The 18,037-nt window shown below is 37.9% G+C and overlaps 1 protein-coding gene across 4 annotated transcripts in view; it reads left to right on the top strand.

The window, feature by feature from the left end:
- The window catches only part of SLC10A7 (solute carrier family 10 member 7), a 128,660-nt gene that overhangs the window by 76,862 nt on the left and 33,761 nt on the right, over positions 1-18,037 (top strand). For 2 of the 4 annotated variants that reach the window (XM_081022029.1, XM_081022032.1), the window contains exons 6-7: positions 5,657-5,692; positions 12,815-12,898. In XM_081022029.1, the coding sequence (XP_080878155.1) occupies positions 5,657-5,692; positions 12,815-12,898 (120 nt within the window). The remainder of the gene's footprint in view (positions 1-5,656; positions 5,693-12,814; positions 12,899-18,037) is intronic. The other 2 variants (XM_081022031.1, XM_081022033.1) reach the window with 1 other exon arrangement.

The raw sequence follows: 18,037 nt of genomic DNA on the forward strand, positions 1-18,037 counted from the left end.
CAGATGAATGTTAGTTTAAGAAGAGCTGATTTAGCTAATGCCTGTCAATTCACAAACACTGCATTTATCACAAAAGAATATTGTAAATTATATCACATGTAAATAAATTAGCTGCTTTTTCTCGCTTAATCTGGAAGTGTTTTAAAGTGTGAATTAGCAAAAAGAAGAATGGAAAGTACATGGGACAGAATTGTTAAAAAATTGGGAAATGCTGAAAATCGTAAACATTGGAAGAGAAAAAGACAGAATGAAATAATCATTTAGTATTTAAAATATTTTATTAAACTAATGATGCAAGGTGAAAAAGGCATACATATTTGGTAAAAGCATCTATGACTATTTTGAGAAGCAGAGTAGTACTCTTATCTGTAAAATGTGTTTAGAGTAATATTTTTTTAAAAGAAAATAATCATGTCTGGTTTTTTATTTTGTTTTTGTTCTGATGTTACTGTTTCATGGGAAATTAGTTAGTTGTCCCATAAAGGGATAAGATACTAAAATGGGAAAGGATATATATCCTTCTTGCTTAGCTTGTTCTCTCTAGTGGCAGCTGATCTTCCCTGAGTAGATAAATGGGTAATTTCCCTTCCTCTGACTGCTCAGGGAAGATCAGATGCTGCCAGAGAGAACAAAATGAACTCGCCAGCAAAGTACAGTATAGGCTAGCCGCTAGCCAATTACAAAGCTAGTCAGAGTGAGTGAGTGGGTGGCAGCAGGGGCTTTTTCCTTGCTGAAAGCACCATACAAGGTAAGGGTAAAACAAGTGATTTGAAGGTGTCCCCAGCTCTTTCTTTGATGCCAGGGAGGGATGGAGAGGTGACAGTAAAAGGCACAGAATGACTGCAGCTGGAGAGGCTGCAATTTTTAGACTACATGCTTGGGAGCAATCTTGTAGTAGATCCATAAATGTCAGTGGGATAGCTCTAAAATACGTGGTTTAAAGACTGGCATCTTAAGCTTTAATTCTCAGTCACTGAAGAAGTACACACTTAGCAAAAGTCAGCCAGAGTGATTCCTTCCTTAATAATTAACTCATGGCTTAAAAAAAAAAAATATATTCATTGTGTTCTTGCATTGCAATCTGGTTTGGCAGATAATAAGAGCACTGTGCATATTTTTAAAAACTAAACACCTTCGCTATTCAAGTTAATATTCGAAACTGAAATAAGAAGTTAGCTTTTAATCTTGTGTAGGAAGATAAAAATCTAACCCTCGGTGCCTCTTTTCCTTTCAGAAAAGCATAACTGGCTTTCCCAAATATGACATGTTAGATGATCTTCACTGTAAAGAAAAGTGCATTTACAGGTTCCTGATGTGACTGCTTCTACACAGAATCATTCTTTGTATGAGCATTTTGGGTCAGGCTGTGAATTTTCCTCTTCTTCTCCTTCCCACTAAAATCATTGAAATATATTCTGTCGGTCTTTCACATCAGAGGTGTAAATGGATTTCTTGAAAGTTTTTCTTCAGAATGGTAAAAGGCAATCACTTTACAACTTTGACTCCATTACGAGCTGCAACACAAAGCTACAAAGATACCACCCTAACTTTGAGAATACTCTGCTGCTGAGTGACCTTGCCTCCACAAGGGCAGATACTGTACATACTCTGTCTGTGCAAAGAAATGCTTGGGCACAATCTCTGTATCTCTGTATGCTGCTTGTTTGATAGCACTTGCACAAGAAGCACAGTAGAGGGAAGAGCAGTCAAGTTTAAGTTTTGAGAATGGTTCTGTTTTACTGACGGCACTTTTGTGTGCCCCTGTGGTGGAAATGAGATTGTCCCCTTTTCCCCCTTATTTCTTAATGACACCAGCATTGTATGGTCATAGTTCACATACTGTACAGATACTTATATTTGCTTTTGGAATTTAGGCGTTTCATTACACAGTAGTATTACAGTATTGAAATTGCAGAAATTGCAGAAGAAGTTCTGAACAGCACTGGTGGTATTTGGCTCCTGAGGAAACAGGCAAAGCAACATGACCCCTTAAAATATTTAGCTTTTAAAGCTTTTATACATAGACAGTGACTATTAAGCAATGCATTTGAGTTCAGAAGAGATGCAATTTTTAGTTACTCTGTGCAACTTTCAGCATACATTTGTTTATATTTTTAACAAAACGCAACTATCAAATGAATCTCTTGATATATAATTCTATATGTAGCAAAATATCTAGTTTGGGTCCTCCCTAATTTTTTCATGTGCTTTCTTCTATATCACCCTACCCCCTATATGTTTTCACGTACATAAAAGTTCAGTAAGTTGCTGATAAAGGCTTCAGACACCTTGTAAAGACCTGCATTTTCTCCCAGGCTTTCCCTGACCCATAAAATCAGACCCTTTTATGTGTCTGAATCTTTCTGACTCCTGTTTTTATTTGTTTTTAGTTACTTTTGCTTTGTTTTTTTATTGGTTTCAGATTGTATCTGTGTTTTCATGATAGTGTTTGTTTTTTATATTGCACACCATTTAGAGATTTTAAAATATTAAGCTGTTTATAAATGCTTTTAAGTAAATAAATGCCATTTCCCCCTTAGATTCTAAATATGGGACAAGAGGCTCATATACTGTAAGACCCTTGGGTAATCGTTTAGGCTCAGCTGAGTTTCCATCACAGAACAAAATTTGCCCCTGTAAATAACTGGCCTAACCCCACCCTATGACCCCCACAACACATGCCAGAGACCTGCAGGAATTATCCAGTGTGTGCCAATATTTCAACAAAACCAGCTGCCTGGAAATTGATAGAACTGAAACAAGTTCTTCTCCCTCAGTCCTTTCCTGACAGTGACATTAAAGACATTAAGAAAGTAGATAGTTAAAATCTGTTGAATTATTGTAATGGAGGGCAAAACATATGTTTCAAAAGTGGTTTCTACTGTATAGAACAATCTCTTTCCAAACACATGTGAAATATAGATGTTTTGTGCTTTCTCCACAAACGATGAAAGAGAGTGAACAGAACTGTCTGGACATGTGTCACGTTGAAAATAATTTTTCTCCTGCCTCCTCTTTCCTCCCCTCTGTTTTCTGGAAGCTCACCTGATCTTAGCTTTTTATCCCACCTTCAAACTTTCTGTCGTGAAAGTAAAAAGCATTTTAAATTTGAGCAAGCGTATGATGGCTGGGGTGAAAACCAATGTAAGGCCGGCATTTTATCAAATTGTATCTATTTCATTGTAGCTGATCTGTATACCAGTGTGTTATAATGGTTTGAGTGTCAGAATGGGGACTGGGAGACTCAGGTTGAAATCCCCACTCAGCCAGGAAGCTCATGAGGTAACACATTCTCTGAGCTTCACTGGCTTGTTGTGAGGATAAAATGGGGGAAAGAGAAACCTTTTATATCACACTAAGCTACTTCCTGTAGTAGAAGAGTAGGACAAAAATGTTCTCTATGAAATAAATAAGGGTGCACAATTATTAGTTGTGTTAAACATTTATATATGTTATAGTTAACAGTAACAAGTGTCCTTAGTTATCCAAGTGCCCTTTGCATTCATTGGTGAGAAAACTAGAGCAACTGAGTAGACTATTTAATCTGTGCATTTCTCCCTATATGTCCACAAATAGAAGGTCTGCATTCCAGCAGACTCTCTGAGGAGCCCAGGTCCCTCATGTGCCTCTGACATGAAATACAAATAAATATATGGTCCAAAATAGAAAAGCCTGTGTCCTGAACTGGTGTAAGGAATCCAGATTTTTGTTATTTTTATTTCAGTTCATAGCCTGCCCTGTCCCAAAGGTCCATAGCAGCTAACAGCATGTGCATTTTATGTAGAGCCCTTGCCTCACCCTTCTTCACAACAAACTTGTGAATGGAGGTCATGAATATTTCCTTTTACGAGTGTGGAACTTAAAACCGAGAATGACATCTCAAGGTAAATCAGGGAAATATGGTAGAGCAGGGATTTAAACCCAGATCAAAGACTGTGGACTACTTTGGGTTTTGTTTAAACACATGCACACACATATATACAGATTAGTCCTTTTGTAATGCAGAAAATTGTAATGCAGAAAATATATCTAATAGATATATTTTTGGGGGGGAATAACCTTAGTTTTTAATGGAAGGGCTAAGTAAGATCTGTGAATTAATATGCATTAAGTAGCAGGCTGTTTTATTAATTTATGATAAGTATTGAAGTATGACGGAGTGGGTGAAGTGAGAATTACCATTTGCTGCTGTGAAAATGATGCTTGTCATGTTATCTCCCAATCCTAAAGTGTTGTCTTAAGCTTTGTCTTCATGAGACTTAAAATCTTGTATTATGCCCAGTGATCAGCCTTAAACCTCTTTGCTGTCACTGAGGAAAACAAATCCTTTGCCTTTCTTTGCCTGGGGGATGTGGAGAGCTGAAGTGGTCCTATGTGACTAAATTAGATGAAAGACTTGCCTTCCCACCACGGAGACACAGAGTCTAATCAAGTGAAATGAGTTCTGAGATCTCCACTCACTTCCTAGAGGATATCAGTTTACATTACAAAATCACGCGACACCTAATTCATCACAGTTGATGCAGACTTTACTCGAGAGAGGGCCACAGCTCAGACAAGGATAGTAAACCACCTGTCCCCTCTGTGGAAGGTTTGATTATTAAGGCAGTGGGAAGCAATGGTGGGAAGGGTCTTTTGACCTGTATTTTATGTATTTTACATAAAGGGAGAGGGAGATGTCAGACTTAAAAGTGGAAAGATTTATACTTTTAATTATAGTTAACATAGATCATTCCCACCCCTTCATCTACATATGAAGCTAAACTTTTTCTTTTCTTTTTTCCAAATTTTTTTATTAAATTTTCCACAATTATAACAAAATACAAAAAGTGAAAACAAAAACAAAAAAGAAAGAAAAAAAAGAAACATACCAAAGGGGGGGGGAGGGGAACAGTACAACACATTACAAGAGAAATACAACCAAACCCACACCATAAAAAAGAAAAAATAATCTTAATACCTTAAAACCCAACCTTGCTTACATATTGATTGACTTCCTCTAATCCCTCCCTTCTGAATTTCCTTGTATTTGAATGTAACAGCTTTCCAATATCATTATTAAACAACAATATTCCAATTATAATCAAATTTGTTCACTTTTCTTACTATTCTAAATCCCATTTATTTAATTGAATCCTAATTTAATCCTAGGCCTTTTTGGTACTTTCAAGTAGTTTCTAAGTTTTTTATATTACAATATTTATTCAAATAGTCCTTAAATTTCCTCCAATCTTCTTGGTATTCCTCTTCTCTCTGGTCGCGGATTCTTCCCGTCAGGTCAGCTAGCTCCGAAAAGTCCATCGTCTTCATCTGCCAATCTTCCACTGTTGGTAATTCTTGTGTTTTCCAATTTTTGGCAACAAAAATTCTAGCAGCTGTTGTGGAATACAAAACCAATTTAACATCTTTCTTGGGCAATTCCAAACCTGTTATTCCAAGCGAAGCTAAACTTTTTTTGTTTGTTGGCGCAGAAGTGTTTTTAAAGTTGTATACCAGTTCAGCATCACAAATCATGGTTGTATGTTACCAGAAAAGTGACATTGCAGTGGCTTTGTAAATAGATGGCCAAATGTTTTTCAGGGTGATGTCTAATGTCTTCATGCTTCCATATCTGGTGTGGTGAAGAAAAACTAATCAACTTCTTGATTTCTTTCAGGGCATTGTGATAACTCCCTTACTCCTGCTGCTTTTTGTGAGTATCTTAATATTGCTTTTCTTTCTGTCATCATCACATTGACTGTTAAGTAGTGTCATATTGGATGTGGAAAAGGGGCCATTTTTAATGTTCCAGACTATTTTCAATGATCAAAGTACACATGACTAGTTCTTGACAACTTTCTAAGTTGATATAAATAAAAATGTGTCATGGAAGCAGTTATCACCATGTGCTCATCTAGATTAGCAGTTGCATTGATACCAAAACAAGGAGCAGCATTAAATGGCAAGTAACTTACTGGAAGATCTATCTTCTCCTATGTAGGCAGTATCTGCTCTAGATTTTGATTTGATTTGATTCCTTATACTCCTATGCTGCTTATCATTCAAATGAATCCCAAAGCAGTTTGCAAACAGTAAATAACAGTAACATGTTAGAATGTAATAAAACATCATAAATACAGCATGGATCATATGGAATAATTAACAAATCATCAGTGAAACAATTACCTTCTTTATAACACTGTTAACAAAGCAACTACTAAAAAATAAATTAGACATCACAATTAAAGCAAAAGTCATATGATCAATACATTATTTATAATTTACAAAGCAATATTAGCAACGTTAACAAAATAGCAGGCAAAAAGAAAACGTTTGCACACACACTCCACACCCCCTTGACTCATAATCTTTCAGTCTATTCTGCTCATTAAAATAAACATAGAAATAAGGCCTGTGATAGCAACCTCCTCCTAAAGGTTCCTCTGGCTGGAGATTGGGCAGCAGAGATGAAACCAACCACCCTCTGATGGCAAACAGATTTAGAGGGGCCCTTAGACAATATAATGGAAATATAAGACTTGGCAGGATTTTGTTTTTGTAAGTAACGGGATAAATGTGCTTTATATATTTGTGATTTTCAGGTTGCCATTTTTAAGTACAAGATAGGGAACCAATGAATATGTATTTCTAAATCCTTGCCTGCTCTTTTGATTGAGATAAACAATAAACTTCAATGGAGATGTTAAAACAGAAAGAGAGAGCTAAAATGGTGAACAGTTTTTTTGTGTTTATCAGGACTATTATCTTGTATGATGACAAATTGCTAAAGCCATTGGGGCTATTAACCAAATTTTGCTCACATTTACCTGCTGCTGGCCTTCAAATCAGGAGGCATATTTGTTCAACCATCCATTAGTTTGGTTGAATTATATTCCTAGAATGAAACCAAGAGACTTTATTCTGTGTTTCTCAAATGTCGTCTTTGTTGCTTGGTGCTCTGTATGTGACTTTGAAAGAGGGATTTCAGGGGAACGTTTAACAATATATTTAATTCTTATTTCAACCTTGCTGAAATAAGTAGCTAATTTCCCATTTGGTTTACATGGCTGTAGATGTGTAACAAGGGAGAAAGGAAATGACACAAAGAGAAAATCAGCTATGAATTATAACTTAGAAATCTCCAGAGAGGAAATTTTAGGTATGGTCTACTATATAGAAAATGTTTTTGTTTATCTGTGTTTAACCTAGAAGGGTTTAAATATTCTAGAAAAGGTTGTAATTTAGGATTCCATATAGTGAATTGAAGTGCTACCCTTAGAAGAACTAAGTGAAATTTCTTTATGCATTGCTTAGCTCCCTACACATATTTTTCTGGTTCACCTGACACTGACAATGCTGGGTAATATAGCAAAATTGGAACATAAAGTTAGTTGAGACTGCCAGCACTCCCTCAGCCTTTGACTGCACCAAATCCCCAGACCAAATGCAGCAATTAAGAAAAGAAATGTGGACTTTCTTGTCTGTCAAATTTGGTCACTTGTTCTGTCTGAACTAATGGAGGTGTGTTTCAGAATACATTAAGGGTAAAGGTAAAGGACCCCTAACAGTTAAGTCCAGTCGCGAACGACTCTGGGGTTGCAGTGGTCATCTTGCTTTACTGGCCGAGGGAGCCAACAGTTTTTCCGGGTCATGTGGCCAGCATGACTCAGCCGCTTCTGGCGAAACCAGAGCAGCACACGGAAATGCCGTTTACCTTCCCGCCAGAGCAGTACCTATTTATCTACTTGCACTTTGACGTGCTTTCAAACTGCTAGGTTGTCAGGAGCAGGGACCGAACAATGGGAGCTCACCCCGTCATGGGGATTTGAACAGCCGACCTTCTGATCGGCAAGCCCAAGGCTCTGTGGTTTAACCCACAGCGCCACCCGCCATCTCGCTAAATCAAGAGAGTGTTCTACTTAGTCCTGTTCCTAATTAGTGGCATATGTTGGTGGTGGGAGGCAGTATTCCCTTTGGAAAGCAAGCCCCATACCATGTCTCAAGGGAACAGTTTTGTCATTCCTGCTCACAGTTTTGCTTCTATTCTCAAACCACCTTAAGGTTGTCCGCATTGGTAAGAAGTTGATCCATTGGAATTATTTTTAAAAACCTTGTTCCTAGTCCTCATATTAACACCTCCTTTTTGCTATCTCCCCTCGTAATCACACAGTATGCCCCTAGCCCTGCCTTCTGCCCCTAACCATGGCTTCAGTCTTGCCTCTTCTTTTGCATCCATCCCCTATTTCTATTTATAAAACTGAACTTAGAGATGCATGCAGACATGATTTTATGATATTTTCTGTTGTCTTGCACATAATGGTTGAAAGGTGTAAGGAAAGCATTATGAGTGCAGTTTTATGTGAAAAAGAAGTTTTTGGGGAAATCATGCAATCTTTAAAATGGGAGAAATTATTAGCATGTGAATACATTGGTAGTTATTATTATCATTATAAATTGCATTTTTGTGAAGTATGAAATCACTGAAGTGGCTCGTACAAGTTGTCAAAGTTCTTGCCTTTTTTGTTAGCTCCAGATTGTCTAATTGGAGCCTTCAGAGAATGTTTAGGTAGGTGATTCCAGACCTGAGAAGCAGATGCAAGCACTCTGTCCTCCCACTGGACATTAGGTGTGGTGGCCAGGAGCTACCATACCAGATGAAACCTAGATACTCCCAATCTCTCACTCTTGTCCACCAAACTCTGTCTAAAGGCCAAATTAGGACAATTGGTTGCTTGCTGGGAAGAGTGTTTAACCTCTCCTGCCTCTGCTAATTCTCCTGCTCAAACCTCCTCAGTTCCATTTTCTTGCAACTGGGCTTCTTTGTTGTTTCAGAGCCCCAGCTAGGGCTTTACAGGGAAGATTTGCAAGAATAAATTAGTGGGTGGGAATAGGATGAAACCCTTCCACCAATACTCTTCATTGGTGTTGTGAGGGTAGCAGGATATGTCTTGGTGCCATCTTAAAGACTTGACCACCTTCCTTCCTTGCAGGGAAAGGGGTGCTTAGACTGAGGGGATGGTGTGCTTTTGACTATGTAAGGAAAGTGAATGTCATGAGCAGGATATTTGTTTGTGCCAGGAGCATGTGTTGATGAGGTTATGTATGAGGGTTAATGAGTAAAAGGGAGATTGGTGTTATTTAACTACATTTTACTCAGAGTACCTATTGAAATTAATTAACATGACTAAATTAGGCCCATTAATTTCAGTTGAATACCATTGTATGTGTATGTAAACTCCGTGAATTTCCATATTTTCTAGTAACGAAAACAATTATTATTTATTACTTGCATTTATATTTTGGTTTCCTGACCCAAAAAGGAGCCTAGAAGCAGACTTTTTAACTTTTACTTCCTATTCTGTACTGCTCTCTAAGGTTTCAAAGCAGCACAATAATGAGTATATTAATCTGTATGTGTAATGTAGTAAGATAAGAACTTCTCCTTCTAGATAGGTTTACATTTATTGATTACAGTTTATATTTTGTGCTATTTGCACAAAATTTATTACTGGTAGCTTTTAATACTTCACACTGCTTTGCTTCCACATACTTGTTAATGTAAAATGAGTAATATGAAGTAACTGTTAAAGAAATGCTGAAGTACACAAAGGGAAGAGTGAGCACTTACAATAAATTATACATTTTGCATAAATTATTAATTTTCTTAAATGAATGGTATTAAATGTAAGACAGTTTTGTATTTGAAAGAATACTGTGACCGAACTTAATATTTGATTAATTCCTTTCAAGAAAAATATTCAGGATTTATGTTACCTTAATGATGGGTTTTTTTTGGGTCTCATGTAATTGTAACCTCACTTAAGAAACAGTATCTTCCAGCCTTTTCAATTTTAAAAGTCATTTCTGTGTCTAATTAAACTTTGTTAAAGTGTTACTGAGCCTTTGTTCCCAATTATACTCAGCTATATTCATATCTGTATGAAAATTTCTGAATAAGTGGACAACCTAAAGAAAATGATACCATTCATTCATATGGTAGAAAGAAAACATCTCTACTGTACTTAAAAACACTTTCCACATGGGATTAACCCATTCCAGTTGCTAATAGTGGATTTTGTTGACTCTCTTCTGTAGTACCTGACCCCTAGTACTTAATGTGAGCTATTGAGAATTGAAAATCAAGCCTGCCCGCATTCAAGGGCTAAACTCAAATGGCCCCATTTATGAATGACACATTGGGCAACATTTCAGCAGCATGCTGAAAATAAAGTCTTGAATGTGTGGGGGGTTTGTTTAAGTGCTCACAATGCTTTGTATATCTGTCATGTAGTACTTCATTTATTTGAGTTCACTATCCTGTGCAGTGTTAGTAGCACAATATTTTTGTATGAAGAGAAACTTTCCACTTCTTTGGCTTATCCCTTTTTCTTAATGCATTCACTCACTTTTATTGAAATTCTTTCATTTGTATCAGTCATTTTGACACTAATAAAGCGAATAGTGGGGTTTTCCACTCTCCTGGAATGAAGGCTGAGCTATATTTCTAAACCTGTGAGGTAAGAGGGTAGGATATGACAACAGGGAAAGAGAAAGATGAATTGTAATGTACATTTGGTCAGCGTTTTAGCACAATTTTTGTTTGCATTTTTCTGTTATGTTGTAACTTAAGGCTGATTTTGCAAGGGTGAAAATAGGATGGTGAGTTCATATTTAGACTTGATTATTTAACCATAGACTCAAAACCATTTGACATGCTACCTTTCACAATATATGTTCAGTCAGCCAAGCTCCTCCAGTGGGCTGGGGGGCGCTGAGTGCATGTTGAGTGAGCTAAATAGACACATCTGAACATTCGCAACTGTCCTGAAACCCAACTAACAGAGTTGCATTCCTCTGGACCACTTCACTTAGATGTATCTTAGGAATATGTTACTAAGAATAATGTAGAAATCCGTCTACTGAAAGAAGGACAGTGGGAAAATCTCCAGGGTTTTTTGTTGAACTGGAAGTTTGGATAGATAAAGTCAAATATATGAATGCTGTCCTATCACAAATGCAATAGGAAGCATTTGGAGATACTAGAGAAGCAGTATAAGGTGCTGTTAGCAGCACATATTGTTCCAGTTTTTAGTTTCCAAGCAGTCACCAAGGACAGCATCCTGTAGGTCACACTGCAGTATTCTTACTTTTGAGTTTGCAAAGATCCTAATTACTCTCCCTTAGTCTGGGGTGACAAAAAGCAATACCTCCTTCTAACTAATTTGGTGTTGGGAAAATGTATTCCTGGCACTGCCAGTTACTAGGCTAATAGGCATAGTGTTGGATCCAGGGACATCTGAAGACTACAAACAGGAGCATCCTGGGAAATCATGGATATGGTGAATCTTCTTTTATTGGAATGCATTCCTGTATATCCCAGGAACTTCCTTTTTCATGCTTTTTTGCAGAACTAGCAGGTACCATTTGGTAGACATTCCTGTCTACACCTTTACTGAACTGCAGTTTTATGTTTAGTAAAGCATATTCTGCATCCCTGTAGTGAAATACCTTCACTCTCAGTTCTCTGTAGCAGACAAAAGTGCAATCAGATGATGTCCTTTATTTATTTAAACATTTATACACGGGGCAATTGACAGCCAGTAGAAACCCATTTAAAACACTGAATCATAAAACCAGTGAGATTATTAAAACAGCAGAGTTTAAAGGAAAGTGCCAACATTTGGAATGGTGTTTGGAGACAGGTTGTGGATTCCAGATAGTAGCTTAACCAACCACTGTATCCTTTATTAGCTTGAATTCCTAGAGATGTTCTAGTGTAGATTCTACAACCTCAATATGATTAGGAGGATGCAAGAACACAACCTGGCTTTCTTTTTAAAAAAATGTTTACGCTCTGAGGAGCATAGCCCCGAGGACTGCCTCTGAAGTGGACTTAACGAAGTGGATGAGGGATTGCAATTTGGCACAACTGATATGAAGTGTTTCATCTGACTCCACTAATGCAATTGTGGCAGTTACAGATGCAGCATCTTCCTTGGAGAATACCACAGCTGTGATATTTGTCCTCTTTGCCAAAAAAAGGAGAGAAATTGAACAGCTGGTCTGAGAGAGAAATAAGGGCCTGAAAGTTGATTTCCATCTGAGAACTCTGTACCAGGGCAAATCTATCCTGTCTTTTGGTGTTTTTGTTTTGTTTGTAAACTGGAATAGAAGTAAGTTCACAATTATTTTGCAAGCCATGGTTAAAACTAGTAACAATGTTTTAGAAAAGCCTAAAAACTAGGATACCCAATAAGGTTTCAGGACATTTTCATCGTATTTCATTTTCTTTATATTGTGCTGAGAAGCATGACTTTATGTTTTATCCTGTGATCTGGGGGTAGGAGACTTTCAGCCCCCTAGATGCTAGATTTATTACATCAGATTATGTATGTTCGTTGTATGGCCTTGGACGGGGAGCCTCCTGATGTGGCTCTCCTAATGCAAGCAGCATGGGAGATAGGATGGAAACCTGCAGAACTTGGTTTAACATGGGTGGCTAACTTGAGGCACTCCGTATGCTGTTGGACTCCAACTCCCATGAGCCTCAGCCAGCATAGCCAGTGATTAGGGATGATGGGAACTGCACCTGAAGGGGCACAGATTCCCCATCACTAATATTAGCTGTGTAATCAGTATTCAAGACTTGCAAAATTAGAACATACACAGTGCAATCCAGTACCTGTCTACTCAGAAGTAAGCCACAGTGAGTTTACACACATAAGTACAGATTTATACAGATTTATGTTTTATATTTCTGGACATTTAAACTTATTGGTAATTCATTAGCAGTTAAAATTCCATATTAACATCATGCTTTTAATTTCTTTCACAGCTTGGATCCTCCTCCTCTGTGCCTTTCTCATCTATATTCTCACAACTGTTCATGACCGTTGTAGTTCCACTCATAATTGGACAGGTATGTTTTTAATATACATATATAATGTTTCTAAAGTCTTATGGACTGTAAAAGAGAGGAGTCTGACACTTAGAAAAAGGCCTCTGGATAGTGACATTTAATAACAGAGAGATGACAGTGTAATGCTCCCTGAAGCCACATTGATTTTACTTGAGAATGAGCAGCTGTCCCTCACTCCCTCTGATGAATCTTTTACATATCTATCTAAAAAAAGTGTTTGGGAACATGAAGTAGGGGAAGAAAATGGTAATCTTGGTGTAAATGAGCTGTGAAAGTATCGTAAAGGTCTGCAAATGACTTGATTTAGAAAAAGTCTCCTTGATGAAGCTGCACAGCTAATTGTTTCAAATCATTGCATCTAAGCATGTGCTAAAGTAAAATAGATTACCCAAGAACTAGTTGTGCTTGCTAAAATAAATTAAGCATTTCTGGTTATCATTTTTCATGTTTGTTTGTTTGTTTATATGTGTTATATATTCTTGTAAGGGTATATAATGCATTTATTTATATTTTATTTGAGTATTTGTATACTGCGTTTCAGGAACCTGCATGTGTGTGCATATATCCATATTGGTCAAGGCCCAAGCAATTTGTGTAGGCCTCCCAAGGTGAAAATTAGGATAAAAATACATACATGCTATTATTTTAAATAATAGTGTATATATGGATTTTTGGGAGTATATTAAGATTCATGGTTTTGTACACAAAAAATAAGGTTAATATTAGGTTATACAGGCGACTCCCCACTTATGTGGGGTTTATGTTCTGGGGGGCCCCACACATAAACGGGGAGCACCCACTAAAAAGCCTCTAAACATCCATTTTACCTGCTTTCCATGCTCTCCAGTACCTTTGCCTCTAGATTGCAAGAAAAAGTAGGGAACAATACATCTGAGCCCACTGTTGAGTGGGGTAGCAGCAAGAGCTCCCATCTGCCATTTTGGATCCCATAAATTAAAAAAAAAAAAATTTAAACATTTATTTCTGGAGTTTGGGCTCACTGACATCCTCTTCAGGCCACAAGTCACAAGGATTTTCCAGCCTTCTCCCACGATTTCAGAATTTGAATTTATTTATTCCAGTTAAGTCCAGTTAAGTATAAGCAGCTAAGTTTTGCCCTGGAACCCACTTTTTGTGTACTGCCTAAATACCATGTATTTCATACATGGATTTTTTCAGGGAAAATGTTTATCCTGTCATTTTTGAACTGTACTTGTGTTACAAGAATACAAGTAGGCCACTGCATGTACTTTACAGATAAGTGTACACTAAAAGCCAGTCTGGCTACTTTAATAACATGCTTGCACATTATACATATATGTATGAAGTTACCAGTTATATTATTTGCATGACATGTTGATGTTCAGGTCTTTTGACTCTAAAGTCAGAACATATTTCAGCTGTTCAATAAGCTAGAAGTTAAAAGCACACATTCAGAATGTGTGTATCATTAAGCTCCCATATAAGGATCATATAATGAAAATGATGATCAAACACAAAGTACCCAGTTAGATTAAGGCTGCATGTTTACATCACAAAAGGCAAATTTAAGCACCCTACACGCCCCCTTGCCCTCACTCTGAATAGAGGTGAAAGGGAGGCATGTCCCTGTTGCCAGGCAGCGGGATGACATTCCTTTTCTTTCTGTATTGCATTGGTAGTTTCACTGCCCACTGATGTTGCATCACCTCTAGTTCTTTATGTGTCCTTTAGTGAAGGAATGAAAATTGAGGTGTGCATTTAATGTGCATTTAATGTGAATCCCCATTTACCTTCTGCTGTATCAAGTTAACTCTACCCAGTTGGATTGAGAAATGTAGGAAGCCTCAGTATACTGATTCTCTACACTGACTCACAACATGTACCCCAGGATTTTAGACAGGAGTCTCCAAGCCACATCTGAAGATTCCAGTAATTGATTCTGGATCCTTCTGCATGCAGAGGATGTGCTGCATTGCTCCTAAGCTAAGGTTCTTCCCCGTGTGTTATCTTCAACACCTGCCCTTCAATACCCTACCCCTTTACAAGCAGTTTAGTGGCCTCAGAAAAATATTCATGTAGAAAAGACTTTGTTGAAGATTTGTCTTGACCTTATATTATTTCAGTTACAGATGGGTAGCCGTGTTGGTCTGCCATAGTCGAAATAGAAAAATTCCTTCCTGTAGCACCTTAAAGACCAACTAAGTTAGTTCTTGGTATAAGCTTTCGTGTGCAAGCACACTTCTTCAGATACACTGAAACAGAAGTTACCAGATCCTTCTATATATTGAGAAGGTGGGGAGGGGTATTACTTAGAAGGGTGGTGGGAATCGGAGATTGGCAGATAGCTGAGATGAGCCTGTTGACGACTCTTAACGACTGTAATAGGTCTTACAGGAAAAGGCAAGGGGTGAGAAGGTGAGAAATGGCTTAGTCATGTATAATGAGATAAGAATCCAATGTCTTTGTTCAAACCAGGTTTCTCCATTGTTTTAAGTTTGGTAATGAGTTGTAATTCAGCAGCTTCTCTTTCCAGTCTATTTCTGAAATTCCTTTGTAGTAAAACAGCTACTTTGAGATCTTGTATAGAATGTCCTGGGAGATTGAAGTGTTCTCCTACTGGTTTCTCTGTTTTGTGATTCTTGATGTCAGATTTATGTCCGTTTATTCTTTGGCGTAAGGTTTGGCCTGTTTGTCCAATATAGAGAGCTGAAGGACACTGTTGGCATTTGATGGCATACACAATGTTAGACGATGAGCAATTAAATAGTCCCGAGATGGTATGTGTGATGTTGTTGGGGCCAGTAATGGTGTTGTCCGGGTGTATGTGGCAGCAAAGTTGGCATCTGGGTTTATTGCAGGCTCTGGTGCCAGTGTCCGTGTTAAGTCTGGTTGTAGTATTATTGTGGGTTAGGAGTTGTTTAAGATTGGGTGGCTGTCTGTAGGCAATGAAAGGTCTTCCTCCCAGAGCTTGAGAAAGAGAACTGTCATTGTCCAGGAGAGGTTGTAGATCTCTGATGATGCGTTGAACTGTTTTAACTTGGGAGCTGTATGTGATGACTAGTGGAGTTCTGTTATTTTCTTTTTTGGGTCTGTCTTGCAGCAAGTTCTCTCTGGGTATCAGTCTGGCTCTGTTGATCTGTTGTCTAACTTCATCTGCTGGGTATTTTAGTTCTGAGAAGGTTTGCTGTAGATCTCTTAGGTGAGAGTCTCTGTCTGTAGAATTGGAACAGATGCGGCTGTAACGTAGTGCCTGGCTATATACAATGGACTGTTTGGTATGTTTGGGATGGTAGCTAGAGGCATGTAGATATGTTTGTCGGTCAGTTGGTTTACGGTATAAGGTGGTGTCTATGTGTCCATCCTGTATTTTTATAGTAGTGTCCAAAAAATGTATTTCTTGCATAGATTGATTCATTGTAAGGTTGATTGTGGGGTGAAAATCATTGAATTTCTGGTGAAAGGTGTCCAGGGTCTGTTGACCATGTGTCCAGATGATAAAAATATCGTCAATGTATCGTAGGTACAAGAGAGGTTTGAGTGGGTAGGAGTTTAGGAAACGTTGTTCTAAATCTGCCATGAAGATGTTGGCATACTGTGGGGCCATGCGGGTGCCCATTGCTGTGCCGCTGATCTGAAGGAAGAGGTCATCACCGAATTTGAAGTTGTTGTGGGTAAGGACAAATTGGCAGAGTTTGGTGGCAAGGTCCGCTGTGGTTTTATCTGAAATGGTGTTCCTTATAGCTTGTAAACCATCGTTGTGTGGGATGTTGGTATACAGAGATTCCACGTCCATAGTAGCTAGTATAGTATTGTTGGGAAGATTATTTAAAGATTGTATTTTCCTCAGAAAATCTGTGGTGTCACGTACATAGCTGGGAGCACTGATGGCATATGGTTTCAGAACAGAGTCCATATAACCGGAGACACCCACTGTAATAGTGCCAATACCTGAAATGATGGGGCGTCCTGGATTTCCTGGTTTGTGTATTTTAGGTAGAAGATAGAAAGTTCCTGGTCGAGGTTCTGTTGGTGTGTTGGTGAGGATCTGTTCTTGGATGTGTGGGGGTAGCTCCTTAACAATCTTGTTCAGTTCTTTCTTGTATTCTTGTGTGGGGTCTGAGTCCAATTATTATTGGACTCAATTATTATATTATTTCAGTGCCAGATAGATCTGGGTTGCATTGTGCATGAGCCACAGTGATGTGCTGGAGCCAAATATTCACAATTCTGTACCACATGTGGTAAAATATTTCTGCATGATATAAAGCACTTTGTTTACCTGTCTCTAAGCCACATTGCCCTATTCTCCGCCCCCCCCCCAAATACTAGGACTCTGGACAAAGATTGTGGCCTCTTTTGTTTGTGTTGTCTCATTCTAACAGGATTGTGACAGGTACCAGAAAAATGAGTACCATGACAGTATTTCCCTTCCCTTTTCTGCTGTCCTTCTCCCTTCTCTAGAACTAAGTGCTTGTGACAGACTTTTATTTTATGTTTTATTTTAAAGAGTGATTTATGATTAAAAGTTAATGAAATAGAATTTTCACAGTGCTTTTATTATATTCTACCAGTTTGAACATTTTTCAAAGCAGCACACCAAAACCCACTGTTCTCTATGAATAAATAATAAAAGCCATGTCTGTACATTATCATTCATGCATTCTGTAGTTGCCCACTGGTGATTTGTTTGCCAGCCTGAAGTGGGCGCTTCATATTAAACTGTCCTTAACTAAAACTCAAATTAGTTATTACAATTGCACCGATTTAAAATGTAAATATATAGATATATGTAATTGAATTCTACTTTGTAAGCTCACTGGGTTGCTCTCTTGAGATATAGTGATTCTGCCAGTGAACTGTACAAGTGGATTTTGCAGGTGGAGTGGTCTAATCTGTCCCCAAAACATTGCTCAAGCAGCAAGCAAATAATTATTATTATTATTTATATTTGTTAGTCACTTTCCTCACAAAAGCGTCCAGTTAAAACAAACGCAACCAATAAAAACTATAACTAATAAAAACTATAACTAATAAAATCTATAGAGATAAGAGAACAAGGGCCAAAAGTCTGGATAAAGAGAAGAGTCCTTGCTTGGCTTTTAAAAATAGAGACAGGTTGTGCAAGGTATTCCTCCTTGGGAAGAACAACCCACAAGC

This window comes from Podarcis pityusensis (assembly GCF_964106645.2).
Source record: "Podarcis pityusensis genome assembly, chromosome: 9".
Classification (NCBI taxonomy): domain Eukaryota; kingdom Metazoa; phylum Chordata; class Lepidosauria; order Squamata; family Lacertidae; genus Podarcis; species Podarcis pityusensis.